This window comes from Coregonus lavaretus (genome assembly GCF_964263955.1).
Source record: "Coregonus lavaretus genome assembly, chromosome: 17".
Taxonomy (NCBI): Eukaryota; Metazoa; Chordata; class Actinopteri; order Salmoniformes; family Salmonidae; genus Coregonus; species Coregonus lavaretus.
In genome coordinates, this window is record NC_140004.1 from 17,346,793 (window position 1) to 17,370,956 (window position 24,164).

The 24,164-nt window shown below is 42.8% G+C and overlaps 2 protein-coding genes across 2 annotated transcripts in view; both read right to left on the reverse strand.

Moving 5' to 3' along the window:
- Window positions 1–7,083: 7,083 nt before the first annotated feature.
- On the reverse strand, window positions 7,084–17,111 carry LOC311144289 (ras-related protein Rab-35-like). Its single transcript, XM_084180305.1, has 6 exons — window positions 16,823–17,111; window positions 13,694–13,744; window positions 13,431–13,554; window positions 9,855–9,979; window positions 9,295–9,419; window positions 7,084–9,129 (listed from the first exon to the last, which is right to left on the reverse strand). Exons 1-6 carry the CDS (start codon window positions 16,872–16,874, stop codon window positions 9,001–9,003), a joined length of 606 nt encoding a protein of 201 aa, XP_084036431.1. The 5' UTR covers window positions 16,875–17,111; the 3' UTR covers window positions 7,084–9,000.
- Window positions 17,112–17,857: 746 nt separating this feature from the next.
- The window catches only part of LOC311144814 (stalled ribosome sensor GCN1-like), a 28,479-nt gene continuing 22,172 nt past the window's right edge, over window positions 17,858–24,164 (reverse strand). Inside the window, exons 44-57 of the mRNA XM_084180956.1 lie at window positions 23,032–23,196; window positions 22,686–22,847; window positions 22,434–22,526; window positions 22,153–22,296; window positions 21,694–21,963; window positions 21,375–21,488; window positions 20,937–21,167; window positions 20,502–20,695; window positions 20,239–20,353; window positions 19,766–19,862; window positions 19,416–19,564; window positions 19,146–19,256; window positions 18,709–18,930; window positions 17,858–18,569 (exon numbers count right to left, since the gene is read on the reverse strand). Coding sequence (XP_084037082.1) covers window positions 18,444–18,569; window positions 18,709–18,930; window positions 19,146–19,256; window positions 19,416–19,564; window positions 19,766–19,862; window positions 20,239–20,353; window positions 20,502–20,695; window positions 20,937–21,167; window positions 21,375–21,488; window positions 21,694–21,963; window positions 22,153–22,296; window positions 22,434–22,526; window positions 22,686–22,847; window positions 23,032–23,196 — 2,193 coding nt within the window. The 3' untranslated portion in view covers window positions 17,858–18,443. The remainder of the gene's footprint in view (window positions 18,570–18,708; window positions 18,931–19,145; window positions 19,257–19,415; window positions 19,565–19,765; window positions 19,863–20,238; window positions 20,354–20,501; window positions 20,696–20,936; window positions 21,168–21,374; window positions 21,489–21,693; window positions 21,964–22,152; window positions 22,297–22,433; window positions 22,527–22,685; window positions 22,848–23,031; window positions 23,197–24,164) is intronic.

The window sequence follows — 24,164 nt, forward strand, 5'->3', positions numbered from 1 at the left end:
ACATGCGTTTTTCTGGATTTTTTTGTTGTTATTCTGTCTCTCACTGTTCAAATAAACCTACCATTAAAATTATAGACTGATCATTTCTTTGTCAGTGGGCAAATGTACAAAATCAGCAGGGAATCAAATACTTTTTTTCCCTCACTGTATATCAATCATAAGTTTACCTCAGATACTCAATACTGACTGAGCGACCAGTGCATGACCAAGGGACAGTTACATTTACCAAGCACTGAATGTATAAAAACCAGCCTATCTAAAGTGATTATGGGACTATTACAGGTCCATGGATATTTCTACACAGGCCTCTTGTTAGTCTCTGACATCTGAATAAATCTCTGGGCCGCTGGCGTTAGCTGCAGCCTCTATCCAGGTGGACTTTTTCTAGAGTTAGAATGTCACGTCAAGTATTTTCAAACATTGTCTGTACAATGGCCATCATCATGTATCTTCCTCCTAGCTGACCAAATCCTCAGAACTGTTTACATTAGCTTGAGAAAGGAGAAGTCAAAGGCATCCATATTGTGCTATAGTTAACTGTCAAATTACCATTAATTGGAACACAAATGTAGATTATATTGATTTAGTAACCTACTCAGTCAGGTACCACCAATCCAGTTTCACAGGAAAACCTATTGACAGGGCCCACAGAGTGTGCTTCAGCTATAGTATAACCGTAATATAGAAGGTCTACTGCCTTTCCAATTGCTTCAAAGCTTATGATAGTGAATACTTAATTTTCAAGTTTTTGGGCTTCCATTCAGGCCAGACATACAGTCACCTCCAAAATGATTGGCACCCTTGATAAAGACGAGCAAAAAATACTGTATAAAATAAATACTAAAAATACTGAGCTATATTGTATGCTCAACAAATTTGAAAATTATATCATTTTACAGTATTACAATTGCTTAGAGAAAATATTTTGTTTAACAAGTAATTACCCCAAAATATTGAAAAGATAGGTGTCAAAATTATTGGCACCCCTGTTTTCAATACTTTGTGCACCCTCCTCTTGTGAGGATAACGGCACTTAGCCTTTTTCTATAATATTTTACGAGATTGAAGAACACATTGGGAGAGATCTTAGACCATTCCTCCATACAGGATCTTTCCTTGAAAGATCCACCACAATTTACAGTTCGTATGAGGTTCTTTTCTGCATATGCATCCTTCATTCGAGGCCAAACCCACCACTGTGCGTGGCCAAATAGCTCTGTTATAGTCTCATTTGACCATAGCACCCAGTTCCTATCCAAGTGCCAATGCCGTTTAACAAACTCCAGGCATTTACATTTTTGTTGGTTGCTCTCAATAAAGGAGGTGGCGTTTAATTGTAGATTTGGAGACTTGGTGACCCCAAGATGCGACCAAGTTCTGTAATTCTCCAACTGTGGCCCTTGGACTTTTTGTTGCCTCCCGAACCATCTTCCTCAATGTGCGTGGGGGCAAGATACACTTGGGTCTTACCAGGCAAGTTTACCACTGTTCCAGTGGTTTTAAACATATTCATTGTTGCCCTAATAGTGGTAAGTGGTATATTGGAATTTTCAGTCGTTTTTTTGTACCCATTGCCTGATTTATGAAAGTCAACAACCATTTCTTTTTTTCATTTGGGAGTTATTTGCCTTTCCCCATGGTGATGGATGACAAAGGGATTTTACATGTTTGTTACCTCATTTTTATACCCCAGTGAAACAGGAAGCCATGGAAGGCCACAATACAGTTCCTTTAGCTGAGATTAACGTAAACAAGTAGAATGATAATGCAGATAATAATTTTGACACCAATTTATTTTTTATTTTTTACTTGTTAAACAAAATCTCTTTCTCTGAGCAATATTGTACTTGTATAAAATTATACAATGTTCCTTTTTTTTGCATACAATATAGCTTTGAATTTGTATAATTTATAAAAAAAATTTGCTCATCTTTATCAAGGGTGCCAATCATTTTGGAGGTGACTGTATCTGTGACTCCATATTTGTAGAGTGTGTGTAGATAACTGTGATGCATCTGAACCGTCATGGCATGTTTAAGAAGGAGACTGGCACAGTCCTCTGACCTCTGTCTATGTATGGAAAGTCATATCTAGAGCACCTGAGCAAACCTATGCAGATGTCTTCTCGCCATCTCAATTGGTAAGATTGTTGGTTAGGATCAACCCAAATAATTATTATTTTTAAAGAGTTGTGAGTAGGTTTGGATGAAATCAATATATTTATAAATGCATACCCTTTTCAATGGAAATGTACTCTTTTTTTGTTGTTGAAAAAAACGTTAATTGTTCATGTAGTTTTATTTTATGTTTTGAGTGTTTACATACAAATTGGGATCTCTGCGGAAAGGGAGAGGAGGGATGATGTGGGGAAGATTATAAGTTCTACATGTGACTGCTCACTTCCATCCAAGTAATAACTTTCACGCAATTCACCGAATGTTGTTGAGGTTTGAGTTACACTCAAGTCTACCGATGTTTGATTCAGAGGTGTTCACCGGGGTTGGCCTCAATTCAAATTGAGGGCAGTCAATTCAGGAAGTAAACAAAAATTACAATTCAATAATCGAAAAAAGGGCAGTTATTTTCAATGACTTCTCAATAAACAGAAAGAAAATGCACATTTCAGAATGTTTTATTTAAATCACTTCCTGAATTGACTACCTTCAATTTGAATTGAGCCCAACCCTGATGTTCACCAGCCAAGCTGCAAAAACATTACCCAGTTAATGGAGCAAGGTCTGCCTTTCTGTCTGTAGTCTAAGCAAGTGTGGGTCAGGGCAGGGGTCCAGGTGGCTCATTGGATAAAAAAAATGTGTGCATTGCAAAATTATTATATATATATTTTTATATATATATACATTTTTGGGAATGTAAAAATGCTTTCAGTGTGTAAACTTTAACGACTAAAACCAAATAGAAAGTATGTAGAAAAGATAATGGAGCTATATATTTTTTAATAATACTCTATAATCTTTGAGAACTTGGAATCAACAAAATAAAAGCCACCATTGATTTTGTTATAATGTTTGAGCATATGAACACAGCATTAGCCATGTCAAAATGTGTAGAATTGCAGAAAGATTGGCTTTAAAACAGCAATTTTCGATTTCAGCTCCATGTACAGTGGGGAGAACAAGTATTTGATACACTGCCGATTTTGCAGGTTTTCCTACTTACAAAGCATGTAGAGGTCTGTAATTTTTATCATAGGTACACTTCAACTGTGAGAGATGGAATCTAAAACAAAAATCCAGAAAATCACATTGTATGATTTTTAAGTAATTAATTTGCATTTTATTGCATGACATAAGTATTTGATCACCTACCAACCAGTAAGAATTCCGGCTCTCACAGACCTGTTAGTTTTTCTTTAAGAAGCCCTCCTGTTCTCCACTCATTACCTGTATTAACTGCACCTGTTTGAACTTGTTACCTGTATAAAAGACACCTGTCCACACACTCAATCAAACAGACTCCAACCTCTCCACAATGGCCAAGACCAGAGAGCTGTGTAAGGACATCAGGGATAAAATTGTAGACCTGCACAAGGCTGGGATGGGCTACAGGACAATAGGCAAGCAGCTTGGTGAGAAGGCAACAACTGTTGGCTCAATTATTAGAAAATGGAAGAAGTTCAAGATGACGGTCAATCACCCTTGGTCTGGGGCTCCATGCAAGATCTCACCTCGTGGGGCATCAATGATCATGAGGAAGGTGAGGGATCAGCCTAGAACTACACGGCAGGACCTGGTCAATGACCTGAAGAGAGCTGGAACCACAGTCTCAAAGAAAACCATTAGTAACACACTACGCCGTCATGGATTAAAATCCTGCAGCGCACGCAAGGTCCCCCTGCTCAAGCCAGTGCATGTCCAGGCCCGTCTGAAGTTTGCCAATGACCATCTGGATGATCCAGAGGAGGAATGGGAGAAGGTCATGTGGTCTGATGAGACAAAAATAGAGCTTTTTGGTCTAAACTCCACTCGCCGTGTTTGGAGGAAGAAGAAGGATGAGTACAACCCCAAGAACACCATCCCAACCGTGAAGCATGGAGGTGGAAACATCATTCTTTGGGGATGCTTTTCTGCAAAGGGGACAGGATGACTGCACCGTATTGAGGGGAGGATGGATGGGGCCATGTATCGCGAGATCTTGGCCAACAGTCTCCTTCCCTCAGTAAGAGCATTGAAGATGGGTCGTGGCTGGGTCTTCCAGCATGACAACGACCCGAAACACACAGCCAGGGCAACTAAGGAGTGGCTCCGTAAGAAGCATCTCAAGGTCCTGGAGTGGCCTAGCCAGTCTCCAGACCTGAACCCAATAGAACATCTTTGGAGGGAGCTGAAAGTCCGTATTGCCCAGCGACAGCCCCAAAACCTGAAGGATCTGGAGAAGGTCTGTATGGAGGAGTGTGCCAAAATCCCTGCTGCAGTGTGTGCAAACCTGGTCAAGACCTACAGGAAACGTATGATCTCTGTAATTGCAAACAAAGGTTTCTGTACCAAATATTAAGTTCTGCTTTTCTGATGTATCAAATACTTATGTCATGCAATAAAATGCAAATTAATTACTTAAAAATCATACAATGTGATTTTCTAGATTTTTGTTTTAGATTCCGTCTCTCACAGTTGAAGTGTACCTATGATAAAAATTACAGACCTCTACATGCTTTGTAAGTAGGAAAACCTAAAAAATCTGCAGTGTATCAAATACTTGTTCTCCCCACTGTAGAATTGCAGGAAATGAGCTTTAAAATGTCATTTTATTTCAGCTCCATGGCACAATGTGTATAATTGCAGGAAATTTGGTCTGTGTATGTTTTTTCACCGCTCAAACCTTATGGTGGGTTGCGACTCAAAAGACACCTCAACTGGTGGGTCACGAAGCAAAAAGGTTTGGGAACCCCTGTCTAAGCAGCTGTAGTGTTGTATTGATCTGAGGGGATGGTTAATTGGGTGTAACACCAGGAGCCGGTCAGCTCTGAAAGGCACTGACTGGCTGCATGATTATAGTGGGCATGAAGCCAACCACACACAGTTAGACTGCAGCCTCAGAACTGAGTGATGAGAAGTTATTCTGCATGCTAACCTAGGGTTGGTTGAACATGGATCAAACATTAACTTTTATAATGAACGAGATCAAACAACACTTACCATGACCAGAATGTAAGATTTCTCATATCCTTGTCTTCTTCTTCAGAATTCTGTAGTAATTTGTGATGTAACAGGCCAAAGGTCTTGAACTCAGCCTCGTGGCCTGTTGGCACCAGGGGGGTATACTACTAACCAAGATCAATGGCTTGGCCAGCTAACTTGGCAAAATATTCTGAAATAACTAAAAAGAAAAATAGAAATATGAGCATAAAATGGGCACAGTCTAATTAACTTAACCAAAAACACATATCTAAGCTTTGCTTTCTTAATGGAGCAGAAAATCAATAGTTATTTCTGGTTGTTTATAAAAGTGAGTTGGTCAATTCATTAATCCTTCTTTGTAGTATAGTCCTCTGGTGTTCCTGGGTGTGGCCTCTGGTATAAAAGTTTGGCCGTTCTGTTCATTCAGAGGGGAGACGTTCAAGAGCTCTGGCCTGTTAGTTACTTACATCCATGTTATAGTTTTTTCAGTTTAATGTTATGTACTCTTCATGTATATGTTATGTCCACAATTACTGTCAATTGTGTTGTTTTCATTTTCTATTTGAATACTCTCTTTAAAGTCTGTCTCCTGTCCTCAATCTTACTAACCGTTAATCAGCCTGAATGCTGAGGGAAGAGTTGTTCTCCTGCATTGAGTGTGTGTGTGTGTGTGTGTGTATGTGCACGTTGTGTAAAAAGCAGATATTCCATGGAGTGTCACCTGCTTGTCCTTACGGGTCATGTTCTTTGGAATTTCACTTAGTGTTTGTCCTTTTTCATTCACCAATGACAAACATTATTGTTTAGGCTACCAAAATGTTTGGAACCTTCGAAATAGGTAATTGACCATGGTCATTTGGGGAGTAAATTGGGGAATCTGTGGAAGGTCTTGGTATGGATTAATTTTGTATCAGTACACCCATTTCCACCCTAACTCACCACCATAGGGTAAGAAACATAGCTTTCTGTCAACATTAGTGGACAAGCTTCAATAATGACACTTTTGCTATTTAGCCTTTATAAATGAATGTGGTACTGAACTTAAACAACTCCCCCTTTATCTCCTGACACATTCAAGCTTTTCTGTAATGGCAAGGGACTATATACCCTGCCCAAGTCAATTGAATATGGATAATACACACTGTTGTAAGAGTAATATTTATACGGTCATTAAATGAGATGACTTTAATGTAGTCATGACACTGAAAAGCAAGATCTCAGATCACAAGTGAACTTAGTATCAAAGACATTCAGTTTGAAATGTTAAGTGAGAATGAACGACAGAGAAATTACATAGAGCTATATGATTTGACACAGGTTACATATGCGTAAGTGTGTATGTATGTGTATTTACGCATTCATATGCATACTCGTTCAAATATTGTACATATGACATGACAAACTAGTTTTTCTATATCGATGATGCTTTCATAAAGAGGTACATAATATTTATGTATTATGATGGGGCTGGAAATGTATAAGAGTATGGTTTTATATTCATAGCAAATTACTATTTTTAGTATTGGGGAAAAAATATCCAAACACTAAATCAGAAGAGATTTTTATAGCAATTTTTCAGGGGAAAACATGCATCCAATGAATGTTTCTATATGTGGAGGCCACTGTGAAAAAATAAAATGGGGACAGAAAAAAGAAAGTGTCTTGGTTGTGTTCTTACTTTGGCTCTTCTCCATATATTGAGAAAAAAGCCCTTGCTGTCTATGGACAAAACGCCATTTACCATGCCACTCATATTCTAAGTAAATGAATGATCTACACTGTGAGTTCGTATAGCTTCATTGTGGTCAACAACAAAGAATAAAACAACAGCTTTATAGGACACATTCAAGTGGCACAATTCCTCCATAGTTTTAGTCACAAAAAGCAAGAAGACAGAAGTTCAAAACAAATCAAGGCCAAGCTTCAAATCATTGACAAATGAGAGCAGTCATTGTGTCAAATATTTATTTTAAAACGTTTATTGATTAAATTCATGTAGGGAAAACAAATAGTAGATCTCTTTTCTCCAGTGTACAGCAAACCACAGCTGGTAAGTGTGTTTCAACCATAGCACACGAGGCATGTCAATACATGCACAGTTACGTGTGCGAATGTGTATGTTCTATATATTGAATATAAACACAAATATATTTACATACACAATGAATAGAAATCATAGTCAAATTTGATACCATTTCTTCACTGCCTGGCATGCATCACCTAGCGCTCAGGTTGTGGCATTGTCATGTGCCCCACCCCAATGGTTGTCTGGTTAGGGTCACAGACATTTCCCAACTCCACATCATGACCACCTCAGCCTACACCAGCTATACTCAAGCAGAGGAATAGGTATTCAGGGCCAAGATGTGTGTAGGAGAGTGCTGAGGCTAGGGTTTCCATTTCTCAATCACTAATGCTCCCCCATAGGAGGAACCTGTCATACTGCCTGCCTGCCACACTCACAGTCAAGCAGAACACTTCAGTTGAACGGGTAACCAGATTATGACAAGTCCTAGATAAAAACATGACACCACCAGGCATAAACATGTGTTAACAGTTCAGAACATCTTGCAAGCTGAAAATCCTGGACAATTTATGAATACTAAATGCATGTCAGATACCATATAAATACCCCTTCAAACAAAGTGTTTCGTGCTGAACACACACACACGACTAACCAGTTTGCTACAGTACAGGGTTAGTGCACTGACTCCCATTTCTTGTCAACACAGTCCTGGCACAAACCAAATGCACCCTGCACTGATGATAAAGATGTTAAATAACATTAAAATGCCCCACAGGTGACCAAAGCTAAGGGGGTTAAATCCATAGCTGTGAAGAGGTGCTGATATGAGGGTGTTTGGTGCATGGGAGTCCTGCGGCTGGAGGGCTACCCAGGCATTAACCCAAAACTACTACGCCCAGAGGGCCTCTATCGCAACAGTCCAACAGGGAAAGCCAAATAACTAACTTTTCATTCAAATCACATATTGGCAGTATCATTGTTTTTTTAAAAATGTGGAAGACTTTTTTTTCTTCTTTTAAAAGTAAACTTAGAGCACGATAAGACTGCAGTGGTGATGGCAGAGCATTGTGTCCCAGGGCCATGGGAGTGGTTCACTGCTCTGACCAGCTCTCTAAAAACAGGTCGTTGGCTGATCGATCAACATTACTGGAGGTTAAAGGGGAGAGGAGAAAAAGCTTGGCAACTATTTTACAAAGAGAAACAAAGAAGATAGAAGTCACCAATTCTGTCCATTGGATTAGTTGCTAAAGGGTGCCCATCAATCATCTTCCTCAAGTCAAAAACAAACTAGTTCATGATCAGTTGGTGTGAACCATGGTAAATAAAGGTGTCTGAAAAGTCTAAATAAAAATGTACAAAGGTTATGAATCCCTTCCCCCATACCCCATCCAGTTATTCCATTTAGACCCCCGCCCCCAAAAACAAAAAAAATCATCCAAAAAGGTGAGTCCTCCTCTTCATGTGCAGAGTTTCACTTAACTCGTAATGTCCCGTGTGAAGTGGAATGACAAGGAGAAAATAGATACAGATGTAAGAATATTTGTATATGCATATAGAAATCAGAGCATTATGGCTGTCAGTTTTCAGCTTGCAGATCCCTCAAGAAAGGAGGATCTTTTAAATATTGCCCATCTGCTGAATTCCAAATAAAACTTGATCTGACTAATAAAATCTGTACATTTTTTGTTTTTAAGTCTTCTTGATTTGTTTGTTCAAAGGGGACCGTTTATTTCATTGTATATTTATTAAATCTATCTTAATTTAGATGCTTGGAGTCCCATCCCGTGTGACTTCTCTGAAGCAGACGCTGGTGGTCTTTGTGATTGGAGTTCGAGTTCGCTAGCAGCACTTTTTCTTTCGTTTACTGTTCTTGGAGAGTTTGACCACGTCGTTCTGTTGCTGCTGCTGCTGCTTGGCCAGCACCTCCTTCTTGGCTCTTAGCACTAACTCTGTGATGCAGTTAAACATCTGTGGGGAAAACACAAAACATGGTGAACATAATCAACTATAACATTTTAGGATGAGAGCTTGTTTTCTTCCCCTCACTAAACCTACAAGCCCATGTCCCATGCACAACTCTACCCCCTCAACTTTCCCCTAGTATTATCGGAGGGCCCCTGACCAATGACTTACCTCTTCAACATTGATGTTCTCTTTCGCACTCGTCTCAAAGAGGTTGATGCTCATCTGCTCTGCAAACTTCTGTGCGTCAGTCGTCTCCACCACCTTTGAGTTGGGGTCATCGTTCTTGTTTCCCACTGAGGGACAATACGAATAGGAAGACCATTTGAGCTTTCTCAACACCAAGTAGGGACTATAAAGTATTTTATTTTTTCCCAAATTCCTCTTTTCAAATTTTTTTCTGTTTTTCAACTCTCGAAAGTAACTTTTTATTTGTTTTAGAAACAAATAAATTGGATGTTCTGAGTCCATGTCAATGCAAAAAATAAGAAACGTGTGAACCCCACACACGCAGACAGGGTGAAACGTGCAAATTAATACATTTTTCTAATTACTTCAAAAAACCTAATTAATGTTCTACTAACTTAATCACATCTTTGAATATTCCGTTTTAATGTCTGGATTCCACGATTCCATCCGCAACACGGATTTCATAAGGCCCTTTACAAGGGTCCCTGATGCAACAACACTGCACTGGGTAAAGGTCTTTGAAACAGGTGGACTGGACTCACCTAATATTCGACAGACATCATCACAGTTCTGGTTGATTTCATGTAGCCATCGTTTCACATTGACAAAAGACTCCGCACTCGTGACATCATATACCACTATGACCCCATGTGTTCCCCGGTAGTATCTGGAGACAGAGAGAAAGAGAGCGAGAGAGCTGTCAGCATTTTGATTTACATTTCATGTCCACTAGGGGGAGCCCAACTCAGAGAGAACAGAGTCAAACTACAGGTAACTGCCAAAATAAAGGAAACACTTCAATAAATGAGGGACACAGAGTATTTTGAAAACAGGTTCTTCCAAAAAGCTGTGGTTCCTGAGTTAATGAAGCAATTAACATCACATCATGTTTAGGGTAATATATAAAAGATGCCCAGTTGCCCATCATTTTGCCTACCATGGCTAGAAGAGATCTCAGTGACTTTGAAAGGGGGGTCACAAATAAGCATAGGGGGTTTAAAGGGTGTGTGTGTCACCAGATCAACCCAATTGAACACTTATGGGAGATTCTGGAGCGGCGCCTGAGACAGCATTTTCCACCATCACCACCAAAACACCAAATGATGGAATTTCTCTTGGAAGACTGGTGTTCCATCCCTCCAATAGTGCTCCAGACCCCTGTAGAATCTATACCAAGGCACACTGAAGCTGTTCTAGTGGCCCAACACCCTATTAAGACACTTTGTTGGTGTTCCTCAATTTTGGCAATTACCTGTATTACACAAACACACATGAGATGTTCAATCAATCCCAACAAACTGATGTTAACAAAGCAAAAAGTATGATTGAAGACAAATGAGCCCAGGACTGCCCATGCTCACATGAAGTAGAAATGCTTCCTTATGATCCCAGACCAGGGTTCCCCCAATAGATGGCCCGCGGGCCATATTCTGCGATTTTATTTACCCTAAGTTGAATGTTTTTTATTTATTTATTATATATACACACACAATTTGTTCTTGGACATAAGACTAAAAATCACCAGTAAATGAGCTCAAAGTGATTTTAATTTAGAAAATCTGTTCAAGTATTCCCACGCATAAATAGAGAGGCATATGTGATCGTATCCCAATGTAATTAAGGTTTGAAATTATTCTGTTTTTTTGTCAAATACTATATCTGTTCTTCAAATCAAATCAAATCTTGCGGTCAATTTGCAGTGTACAATTGATTTAGAACTATGTTCCGGCCCATGACCATCCGCTCAAGGAACGACTCGTCCCACGGCTGAATGAAATTGGGGATAGGGACCACCTGCCACTGACGCAAACCGATTCCAATAAATGGCACAATATAACAATACTGTATTTCCTTTCGTCACCCTCTAACAGCCAAAATGAACTGAAAGCGTATTACATATACACCGACTCCACATGCCGCTCGGAGTTCAATAATCCCTATTACTGTTCCTGAAAATATGAGAGCAGGAAGTGGTGTGTCTCTGAGGCAGGGCAGGGCAGCAGTCGGCAGGAAACGGGAGCGGATGCTTATCACAGGAATATGACAGATGTACATGGAGGGGAAAGGCAGAGATGCAAGTAGAGGACAGTCACAGTATTCATGAAAACCTGCAGCCCCCCCCCCAAAGAGAGGGCGCATCCCCTATCTGACTGCAATGCACCACACACAATACGCCTTTCAAAGGGCTGTGTGTGTGTGTGTGTGTGAGATTGCATTGGCCTGACAGAAGCGTTGTCTGTCACAGCCCAGCAGTAACGGACCAGTCAGCGGGGGCGTTCTGCACATATGAATGGAGAACCACAAACACGCAGCAGGCACAGGGGCAAGACTCCCAGTCCCTCCCTCCACCACACACACACAGGCTGCTGTCCACTACAAAGACACATATTCAGACAGACATATGGCAGCTATGGACTGTGACTGACTGAAAGACAGACATATGGTTAAACACAGCCTGGCTGGGCTGACCACCGACTAACGGAGGTGGGGTTTCCCCACTCCAGCACGGAGGGCTCTGTGAGCCATCCCGATCCTGAAATTCACTTAGGCCTAATGAGGCACCATGCCACTACTTCTCCACAATTAATCAGCAAAAACAACCAGGCAGCACTCGCCACCTCCCTCCTCACACAGCCAGCCAGGTTTCCTCAGCTCTGCAGCAGACACACCGACTCCATTTTGTAGACTTGTAGGAGGTATTCCACAGGAAAACCAGCAGATCTGTTTGAGGGGAAAATCACCATATTTTCCAGAGGGGACTTGTGGAAAAATCCACAGGTTCGAATGCCTCCCTTTCTGAACACCTTTTTAAAATTTATTTTTATTGAGTGAATGGCCAAAGCGGCAAGGTTTCTAATTTCTCCACACTTTCATAGTCCCAGGCAATCAAAGCCAAACAGTATCAACGTTCTGTACAGTCCTTGTCAAAGTCCAAAGGGGTAATGGTTTTTATACGCTGTGCTGTCCATGTCAGATGGTTGTTAGGTGCTGTAATGCGGACTAGCTCACAGACCTTTAGTCCACCCTCCTGAGTGACGGCATTCTTGTTCAGGAACACGGACTACTCATCACTACACATATTTCTCATGACAGAGAGGAGAATGGCTGGACACTCTCTCTCATCCACTTCAGCTTAGGAAGTACTCGCTTGAGAGAAGATACCAGCCATAGTTCAAAAACGAATATGAATTCAGTGAGGAATGTCTTCCAATTCTGTTTTTACTTGTAATTTGTGCCACAATTGAAAAAAGGCAATGACGTAACCATATTCCACTTGGCACATTACCAGAAAAATGTATGATCCCTCTGACAGCCGGCTCAATACCGGTGTCCCAAGAAACCTAGGCTCCACCCTGCACAGGAGGAATTATCTGTCAAACATGCAGCCATGGTACGCAACGGACCGAAAATGTGAACATTTGGAGAGTGAGGGCAAGGACAAGAAAAGGAAAAAATGAATTTCCATTGGAACAAATGATGTACATAAAACAAGGTGAAGCAAATCCATGGGGATGACACCCAAGTGAGAGAGGCATTGAGCTCCAATCTTTACTGTCCTATAATTCTGTGTGACTAAAACCCACCTGTTACTAAAATCTGTAATTAGGCTCTGTGGGGAATTCCATCAGTTTCCAAAAAGAGCATGGAAGTTATTCTAGATGTCTTTGAAGTACTTGCTCAAACTATCTTGAAAGGTTGGCCTCGTAAAATATCCCCTAAATATCAGCTGACATGTGTTTGAATGTTGTGTGGTTAATGGGACACATGAGTCTTGCTAACAGCCCAGTGTGAAAGTGGTCCTCTGTAGCTCAGCTGGTAGAGCACGGCGCTTGTAACGCCAAGGTAGTGGGTTCGATCCCCGGGACCACCCATACACAAAAAATAATAATAATTATGCACGCATGACTGTAAGTCGCTTTGGATAAAAGCGTCTGCTAAATGGCATATTATTATTATTATAAAGTGAAAGTCAGTCTTGCTAACAGCCCAGTGTGAAAGTCAGTCTTGCTAACAGCCCAGTGTGAAAGTGAAAGTCAGTCTTGCTAACAGCCCAGTGTGAAAGTGAGTGTTGCTAACAGCCCAGTGTGAAAGTGAGTGTTGCCTCTGCCTGTACTTACGTGGAGGTGATGGTGCGGAAGCGCTCCTGTCCTGCCGTATCCCAGATCTGCAGCTTCACCTTCTCCCCATTGATCACCACTGTCCGGATCTTGAAGTCCACTCCAATTGTGGTGATGTAGCTACCTGCCAACAGGTTATAAGACACAGTGTTTGATTTGCAAGGCAAATACTCGCAATAGTGCGAGTTGGACAGTTGTTAAAATGCAACAGACCAAATGACCCATAACCTGCTAGGGGGGTTAGGAGTAACATTTACTCTTACCTGAAAAAGTGTTGTCTGCAAACCGCAGGAGGAGACTGCTCTTCCCCACTCCTGAAATGGAGAGAAAAGGACAGGTTGAGTCAGGTTAAAAAGGCTCACAACAAGCTAGGCAGGAGATTCGATTTCTTACCACCCTTTAATTATGACATTTAAGCTACACAGAGGTTTGTATAAGTAAGCTAACTTGAAGGAAGATTGATTTATCTGACTTCGGGTTGTTTTGTAAACATATGCTTGCCACTGTGCCACCAAGGAGTTAACAGATCTCCACAGGTTTTTCTCTCTAATCATGAAAGAGCCAGGAAGAATAAGAGGACCATAACCACCTAAAACTAGGCTGGTGTGTCTCCTGACCTCTTTAGTATAGGTAAATTAGCTCAGTCAGCCAGCCCTTGAATGCATGCACTCAGACAAATACATGTTATCTAGCGTAGCCTTTGTATAAGGACAGTGATAACTGAACTCTGCATAACCTTTAGTAGGTTAAAGATCACAATAATACTGAGGAGAAGGTTTGATACAAATGATGCAGGTCAGGTACAGATCATAACATCCTGGGACTGTTTCGCAAATAACTTTGTACTGTGCACCAATAAGCAATGAAGTAACACATTCAGCGAATTCCCCAAGAGGCACAGACAGGTGGCTAGCTAACCGTCAGGTGAGTTGGCCAAAAAGTCAGCGCTGAACTGTGAGTCCAGGAGGAGGGACTAACAGCTCAGATCAGTTGCTAGCTGAAGGTAATGTGATCGTGTCTGGCTGCAGTTGATTGGTCCCGAGTTAAAAGCCAATCAGAAAACAAATCCCTCTGATCACTCACTGATCTCTGGAGTCTTGTTCTTTCACCAGACTCAACATTACTTACAGCTACAAGAAACAGAGATAGTGTTCTTTACGTGGGTGGAACATCCTTTTAACAATACTGTCACCTATCAGGCCACTAACAACCACATAAGCCTAACATTCACACAGACAGAGCATCTGGGGAATCCCAGTGCTCTACTGCATCACACATTCCTCCCTGTTGATGTCCAATCAGGAGGATAATAAGAGTTCTGTCATGCTCTAACAGCTACCCAGACAAAGCAGAACCAGATCACTATATAGGCTATATCATTATCATCTTTTAAATCAGGCCCTGTCATATGCCAGGAAAACCAATCTTTGTTTTGAATGATGGACTGGACAGTCTAGTCAGTCAGCAGGGACGGAACGATACCAGTATCGCGATGCTCGTTAATATTATGGCAAGGAAACAAAACACAAAGCGGATTTAACTTCTTTAAGAAAACAGCCCTAATGTTGGAAACAAACATTATGTTGTCATCCAGAGTCACATGTATTTATTTTCCAAGCTATGGCACACACATTTTACATACAGCAGTTTTTAAAGGACCAAAGATTGTCTGCTTCATGTTGGCAAAAAAATATTGCAATACTGGTATCATCCCAGCCCCATCAGTCAGTCTTGATAAGAGTGAATGATAATCAATGACTGGGTAAGTCGGGGGGAAACCCGTTGAAGCTCTGGTACCAGGCATGTCCATATCTGGTCTGACTGGTAAAACAGCCCTCAGTGATACTTGGGAAGACGTATCAGTGCAGCCCTGTCTGTGAAGGAGTACTTAGCTGTCATATAGGAACCTGTGGTGAAGATATAGGCCATTGCCTGCTCACAACTGTGTCCAGGGCAATGATAAGCAAAAGCCACAAAATACAGTACATCATTCAAATCCTCAGTACTATCTTTTGGCCAGGTAACAAAGGTGAGGCACAGTCGCCTGGGTGGGTGCCAGTCGATTTCTGCTTTGTTATCATGCAAAAACACCAGCTACAGGTGAGGTGGACCTCTGTCAGTCCAAATACTGGTTTTCCTTGACCAATTACCTGCAGAGGGACCAATAGGAGCAGAAAGGTACCCTTGATCAGAGCTCCTAAACCCTGTATGTCAGATCAATCTTTGCAGCAATTGAATGTTTAGGCTGTGTGAGACGAGGGGGGGGAGGAGGACTAGCATTTGAGCATTGGTTTAAGTCTTCCCTGAATCTCATAAAAGTGGTACCAATACTGGTTCCAGACTGCAGCCGAGGGGACACAGGGCCCTCTGTGTCTGTGGTAGTAAAAGGGCTGCTGTCTTGCCCACTATTGTGATCAGCCAGCTGATGGGGTAGTGCCAGGACTGGCAGTGTCAATGGCTGCAAGGATCTTTACCGACAAAGGGATTGTGGAGTTGGAAATGCAATGTTAGTGTAGATTTCTTTTCACATGAATGCAACAGTCTTTAGAATTAAAATGAACATGGTGGAAAAAAACTGCAAATGAAGTGGTAGTATGGTTCTTAATATACCTTATATTCTGGAATTCAGGCATTAGTTGGATCTTGATAGGAAACAATTTCAATTCCTTCCTCATTGGTCTACAAACGTTAGGCCCCAAGCTAGGGTATCATCTAGAAATCATTCAAGGCTCACTGTAAACAACGCTGCACTTGATGCAATCAGTATCACATAAATATTGCTAGTTAGCTATAGTTAACATTCCTTCACACAGGGAACATGCTGCAGAAACGAATTTTTTTTCTAACTACATTGACAAACCACCTAACGTTACCTAGTTAACTAGCCAGCACCCCGGAGTAGCTGGTTGTCAACTCAAGGGAGGCTAGTTTTCTAGCTCCTGGGCTAACAAAACAAATACGATCCAATAGTTAACGTTGACTGGCTAGTTAGCTAGCATGCTAACAACACTTGGCTAGTTGTAAGAAATAAGTCAAATGTTGAACTACAATGTTCATACTTGCAACACCATAATAGCTAGTTAGGTAAATATCCCGACAAATAACAAAAACAAATATTTCAATGGATGGAATTCGTCCCAGTGCAGTGGCAGTACTAGACGCTATCGTGCAGCGAGCAATATCTGGCCTGATCGGCTGACATGCCCTGCGATGCGCTAGTGTCATTGCTCGAAAATATTGATGTGCATTTTAAAAACTACACATAGTAACGTAGACGTTCACTTAAAAATTAGTCCAAATTCACGCTAGGAACCTCGACCTACTTTTCTGCGACTCATTGTGTAAAAACCTGGAGGCCCATTTCCCGTCACGCATCCCCGGTATTCGCTTACCACTATCACCGATGATGAGCAGCTTGAATAGGTAATCATAGTCCCTGGCCATGCCGGTAGTTGGTGGGTTACCCCCGCCTTTTGCCGTTTACTCTGCTCTACCTATCGACTTGCTGTCCGAACCCTTAACTTGTCGTACACCAGCACTACCCTCGATGCCCAATTGCTAGCCCCCAAGCCGGCGGCTTTTTTCTCGGGGATTCGAGGTGTCAGCAATACTCTCCCTCCGCTACAAATAGCCGGAACTCCGTTTCCTTCTCTGGTAGTGGCTGCACCCAACCCCTACGCGACCCAAGCTCACTGCGCAGACGCACGACAAAAGTCGTGGGCCCATTGATGGAGGGTGCTATTGACTTCAGGTTGGCACCTTTTTTTCCATTGGTTCCCGACTAACTCTACACCCTTGACCAGGGCCTTGTTTAGCAGATGCAGGGTGCTGTTGACTTCAGATTGGCACATTTCCATTTGTTCGTGAATAACTCTACACCACGTGTCAAACTCATTCCATGGTGGGCCGTGTCTGCAGGTGTTCGCGCCTCCGTTATGCTTGGTTGATAAATTAAGGTCCCTAATTAGGAAGGAACTCCCCTCACCTGGTTGTCTAGGTCTTAATTTAAAGGAAAAAAACTAAACCCGCAGACACTAGGACCTCCATGGAATGAGTTTGACACCCCAGCTCTACACCCTTGACCAGGGCCCGGTTTCCCAACAGCATTTACGGCTAAGTTTATCGTTAGAACCATATTCTAATGATTACCTTAGCCTTAAGATGCTTTTAGGAAAGCGGGCCCAAGACTGACTGCAATCAGAGCAACACGAGTCATGGCTCAACCGCACCACATCCAGTCTGTGTATCCAAGTCACAGGCACCAGTTTTTCACGCATTTAAACTAATTGTAATACATACTTCTCTGCATCTAGAGGTCAAATTACATATCAGCAACATTTCAATTTTGTTTAACTTGTGAATCAAGGCAAAAGGCCAAATTCATTTACAGGGTGCCTAAAAGTACTGAGTTAATTCAGACAGTCAACCATTATCAAGTCAAGTTTTATTTGATTTGTTTTTTTACAACCATATAATTGATAAGAATATCAACTTTATCATGATAACTGGTTGCTTTCCCCACACAACTCTATCACACACACAAAAAAAAAAGAGGGATAAAACTGTGGAAAAGCAGCCGTATAAATGTAATTGCTGCTTTGTTACACTGGTGTCAGTGATGCTCGAAATAAATTCAGTAAAATAAGAGGGACATTGAATACATTTAAATGTCAAAAGGGAATTGGGACAAAATACTATATGCAGTGAGCTAACAGGAGTTTTACCTGCACTTTGTGAGAGAGAACCAATGTTATAAATGTATGTTTATAGAGCCACTAAAACAAGACAATTGTCCAAAGAGGTGGGAATATAAAGGAAAGTGAGTGTTCATACTCATCCTTGGTCCATGGATAACATGGAGTTAATGGGGATGTATGTGTGTGTGAGGGTTCTCTCCATAGATGTATGTATTTATGAGACATAACAGCTTAGTTTCTCTTGATTGCTGTGGAGGTCTTTTCTGAGTACATGGGCAACAGTATGGATTTTTTAAGCTCGGTTAAATCCTGTCTATCACGTGAGGATGGTGTCGTCAATCTCTTCGTTAGAGTCCGGAAGGCTGGAGATCTTCTTCAGGGAGCGGCGGTGGCACTCGGACAGCAGCTCATTACTAGCGGAGTCAAGGATGGCACTAACGCTCTGAAAGACAAACATAACATCACAGATTGTATTGTGAATGCACGCACAACTCAAATCCATCAGGCCAAGTATTATCTTCTTTATAATGAGTATTGATACTGTGTGAACGTTTATTTGTGCAAGTGTTTGTGTCACTGACTTGCATGGTCTGCTCTCCCTGGCGCAGTCGGAGCAGACTGACGATGGTGTGTTCGCTTTGGCCTCGGACACTGGTGTTCTTGTCCTTGGTGTTGTCCAGCAGGCTCTTCAGCAGAGGCTTGATGAGGGCTGGCTCCAGGGAGGGCGTGGCGTCGTCCTTAAACACCCACCACAGCACCCGCTCCGACACCAGCCTGATGTCACTGGACTGGTTCTGGAGACACTGCAGGGGAAATGACAGGGGAGAGGTTACTGACAAATCCTCAGAGGAGCACTGTCATAGTGTTCTTATTTCTTACAGATATGTCCATACTCATGCAGCCACAGTGTTTAACAATATACCCACTTTCAGTGCTTGATTTGAGAAACATTCATTTTGTAAATGGGGAAAAAAGTGAAGTGACAGACGGCTCCTGAGAAAATACCCCCCTGCCTCACCTTGACAAACTGTGTGATGATGCGCTGTGATGAGCCACTTCCTTCCTCGGTTCTGAGATGATGTCTCATCAGGTAGCCCATGGCTCTGATCCCACTTGTAGCTATGGGGATCTGGAGGAGACGACAGTACAGTGTTTAGTCAGAGAAGAGAACGAGGTATGGAAGGTGATGGTTTGACAAGCCAATCCTTCCACGGTCTGGGTGAACAGAATGAGTAAGCTAAAGGGAGCGGTATCCACTTAGATCTGACCAAATGTATGACGTTCCTACCCTGTCTGCGGTGGCATTGGCCAGGATAGCCTCAGTCACGGTTGAACTGTACTCCTCCACACACAGCTGCTCAGGGGCAGACTTGACTGCGATGGCCAGAGCCATACTGCGACCATGACGCACCATCCAGTCCACGCCTGATATGTCAGCTAGTAGAAGAGCAGGAACATTTTTAATAGATTAAACAGAAGTCTTTCCTCACTACATTATAGTGTTGATAGAGTGAGAGTTAAGTGTTAGAAATGATAGTGTTAATGAATGTGTGAATACCTTTTATCATGTGTTAATGTTTGTGCTATATAAAGGGTAGTGCGTAGGGGAGAGTATGGTGTGACAGTGTAAATTCTTACCTAGGACGTGCTGAAGCAACACACTCCTCAGATCCTCTTCAGACAGGAAGGCACACAGCTCTCCTACACAACCTGCTGAGGACATGCGTGTAGCATCCTACACACACACAAAGTTAGAACGACATGATTCTACATAAGGCTTTCATACACACTGGCTGACAAGGCCTAAAACCGCTTTCATAAAGCCACATCCTGCCTAGACTGACGGAAGTCTAGTCTGATCAGAGGTAAAATGAAACATTGCACTGTGAAAGATCCTGTCATTAAAACATGGATCTGAATGTGTCCTTATGCCAGGTTCAGTATTGCAGGTTTATGATATAATTAGCAAGCAAGATAAAACTGAAATTGTTTTATACTCAATTCTATCAATTAGCATTGAGAGACGGGGGGGGAAGATCAGTAGTCTACCTTAAAAACATCACCGTTGCATTAATAAATGCTCTAGTCAGTGTATCTGCTCATAGACATACCTCATCATGTCCCAGCATACTCAGCAATGTGGTGGTGATGTTCTTCCTAATGGCTGGGTCGACCTTTGACCCTGCTCCCTGGATGACGAATCGTAAGGCTTGTAGCATGGTCTCCCTGAAAAAAGGGAGCAAAACACTAGGCTGATTGATTGAATCTAATCAATCCCCCACAAAATCCTAAATGAGAGGAATCCTATATGGAACTGATCACTACTCTTCACATTGTGTTTCTCAGTTTCCCAGAATTCCCTGGTTTTGCATACCGGACTCCTGAGTCCTCAGCATTGTGGATGGCAGAGAGCTGCTCTGTAAACAGGGGGTCCACCTTGCTGTGAATGGAGACCAGCTGGCCCAGGGCCTCAGCAGCCTTCAGCCTGACCGCCCGGCTGGAGTCCTGCAGAGCCTTCAGGAAGGTGGTCTGGAGCTGGGGCAGGAAGGGCTTTAGGGCTATGCCCACCTGGAGACAGGGGCAGAGCAACAGGGTCAGGACCAGAGCAAGACACCAACCATTCTTCCAGCAGGGAGGAAACAACAGGATTGTGTTTAGTAGGCACAAAAGGGGAAAACGTTAAGCAAACATTTTTCTTTTTGGACTATTTCATGTATTAACCACATTTCAAAATGTTTTTCCCCTCTCCCATTTTGTGCTTACCGAACACAACCTTTAACATCAGATAGAATCATCAGCAGACACTGACCTTGGCCAGCAGCAGGGTGAGTGTCTCTAGTAGAGCGGTCTTCACGTTCCAGGCAAAGCGGTCTCCCAGGATACGGATGAGTGGTCCAGTGATGTTGACCACAGACGGTCGGAGAGCCTCAGGGGAGGTCAGCTTGATGACTCCTCCCAGCGCTTTGGCAGCCTCCTCTTTCTGCTCAGGACTGCCTGTCAACACTCCTTCCCTCAACACTGGTAGGATGCAGGTCACACCCTGGAGAAGAGGGAAAGAGGAGAAGAAGAGGGAAAGGGAGAAAGAGGAGGGAGGGAGGGAGAGAGAAGAGGGAAAGAGGAGGAGAGAGGGAGAGAAGAGGGAAAGAGGAGGAGAGGGGGAGAGCAGAAGGATACATAAAAATTAGTCAGCTTGAGGTGGAGTAACTTGATGTGACTGTACGTGTCAAGAGGAGAGAGAGAGGCCTACCTTTTTGGGAAGACAGAACCCAGGCAGGTGCTGACCCTTGACATCTGCTGCCACTGACCGGATGTCTCTGTGCAGGTCGTCAATCAGAGCCAGCTGGCTGCCAGCGTCCAGTTTCTACAAAAACAAACAAGAGTTTAACATTACCTCACATATTGATACATACTATGTCAGTTAACCAGAGTACCTAGTGGCCTTTGGTTATCTATGAAATCAATGCTGCATAATGCTCCACAACACATTCATAAATACTGTATGACTTCAGTAAACCCGGACAAACTCATTCCCAGTTCCTGTAATGCTCTTGGTGCCAACTTCTAACCTTGGTGATGGAGTTGATGGCGTCCCAGCTCTGCACCAGGACCTCAGGGTTGGAGTCGTTGAGCAGGCGGATGAGGCCTGACAGCAGGTTGCGTGTGTGGGCGCTGTAATCCAGGCGGGTACGGGAGAAGTATCCGTTGAGGATGGTGGCGGCGGCCTGTCTGAGACCGGCATCAGGTGACCTGGTGGCCTCCAGCAAGTCATCGATGATGATACGCTGACCCACCTCATCTTCCACAGACAGGATCACTGCTTGGCAGCTAGCCAGCTCCTAGAGGAGGGGAGGGGCAGGGGTAATATAAACCTGGGGACGTACCTATCATCTAGTGCCCACAACCGCCCACTAAGAACCACTATAATATTATCCCATGACGATGACTGTTAAGACCACCACCATAGTGCCCCTGCACTTGGAACTGCTTTACAACCATAATCTTGTAATCATGAATGCTGTTGTTACCTGCTGTCCCTCCTCTGTTCCCAGTTTGTCTTTGAGAGAGGAGTAGAGGGCGGGCAGGATCACCCCCAGGTGGCGTGTCAGAGCATCTCCAGCCACAGCAGATAGGAAGGCCAGCACGCGAGTGTTCACTGGAGGAGCAGTCAGCTGACAGAGGAGAGGATAGCATTCATACACAGAACTACACTCATACTATAAAATACTTCAGGAAAAGTGTTATATAAATACAATACAATTATTGATATTAACCATTGTTAGTAGTGTATAATGTTTGGACTTCTCACCTTGGGCACCAGGTAGGGCAGCACAGAGCGACTCTTCACTGCCATCACCTGTTTCAGACCGTCCAGAGCAAACTCTGCAGTCTCCTCATCATCCTACACACAGAGAAACATTAACCTCACTCTATATTCTGTTCCATGGTGGGTCCCCTCTGTCCTCTCCAGAGGGACAGGGGATTGAGTATTACTGAACACGATGTGTGGATACAGAGGGATGTTAGAGGTAAAGTGGGTTAATGTGTGTGTGTGTCTCACCAGCTGTTTGAGCAGGGCAGGCAGGATGTCGTCCAGGGCCTGGTGACCGATGGTGGCGTGGAGCTGCTCAAAGGTTTTGGCTGCAGCCTCTCGTACCTCCTCCAGGGGGTCACACAGAGCCTTCCTCACCGTGGGGACCAGAGACTCAGAGAATATCAGCACCTGGAAACATACACACGTTGTTACCTTGCTTCTCTACCATGGGATTACGTCACAACACAACCCTGCTATGTATAAGACATTTAAAGGTTTCCTCGAAAACGGTATACTCATCTCAAGGGACTTCTAGGTTAAATAATGGATGAATAAAAATAAAAAGTGACCAGGTATGTGCTAAGGTACTGACCGCGTCCCTACTGGTGGACTTCATGATCTCACTCAGGCCGATGCACACGCCCTGCCTCTCATCACTCTTATCTGAGCGCAGACCCTCCTCCAGGATAGGTATGATCTCTGGGAGGATCTTCTCTCCTAGCTTACGCACCAGGTCTCCAAGTGTCCTTGCAGCAATCTAGAACCACACAGAGAAGCCACATTCAGTAACCCAGGGATCAGAAGCAGGAGAGAACACAGAATCCAAACACTCAAATTCAGACAAAAGTGTATAATACTAATAACAGAATACTGAATTGTCTTACAGTGTGTGACTAATGTACAGGACAAAAGAGAGTTATCAAAATCAAATCAAATTGTATTTGTCACATGCTTCATAAACAACAGTGAAATGCTAACTTACGGGCCCTTCCCAACCATGCAGAGAGAAAGAAAATAAAGAAATAATAGAAAGGTGAATAAATACACAATGAGTAATGGTAACTTGTCTATATACACGGGGTACCAGTACCAAGTCAATGTGCAGCGGTACAAGGTACAGTGGCTTGCGAAAGTATTCACCCCCCTTGGCATTTTTGCTATTTTGTTGCCTTAGAACCTGGAATTAAAATGGAGTTTTGGGGGGGTTGTATCATTTGATTTAAACATGCCTACCATGCCTACCCCAAAGTCAATACTTTGTAGAGCCACCTTTTGCAGCAATTACAGCTACAAGTCTCTTGGGGTATGTCTCTATAAGCTTGGCACATCTAGCCACTGGGATTTTTGCCCATTCTTCAAGGCAAAACTGCTCCAGCTCCTTCAAGTTGGATGGGTTCCGCTGGTGTACAGCAATCTTTAAGTCATACCACAGATTTTCAAATGGATTGAGGTCTGGGCTTTGACTAGGACATTCCAAGACATTTCAATGTTTCCCCTTAAACCACTCATGTGTTGCTTTAGCAGTATGCTTAGGGTCATTGTCCAGGTGGAAAGTGAACCTCCGTCCCAGTCTCAAATCTCTGGAAGACTGAAACAGGTTTCCCTCAAGAATTTCCCTGTATTTAGCGCCATCCATCATTCCTTCATTTCTGACCAGTTGCCCAGTCCCTGACGATGAAAAACATCCCCACAGCATGATGCTGCCACCACCATGCTTCACTGTGG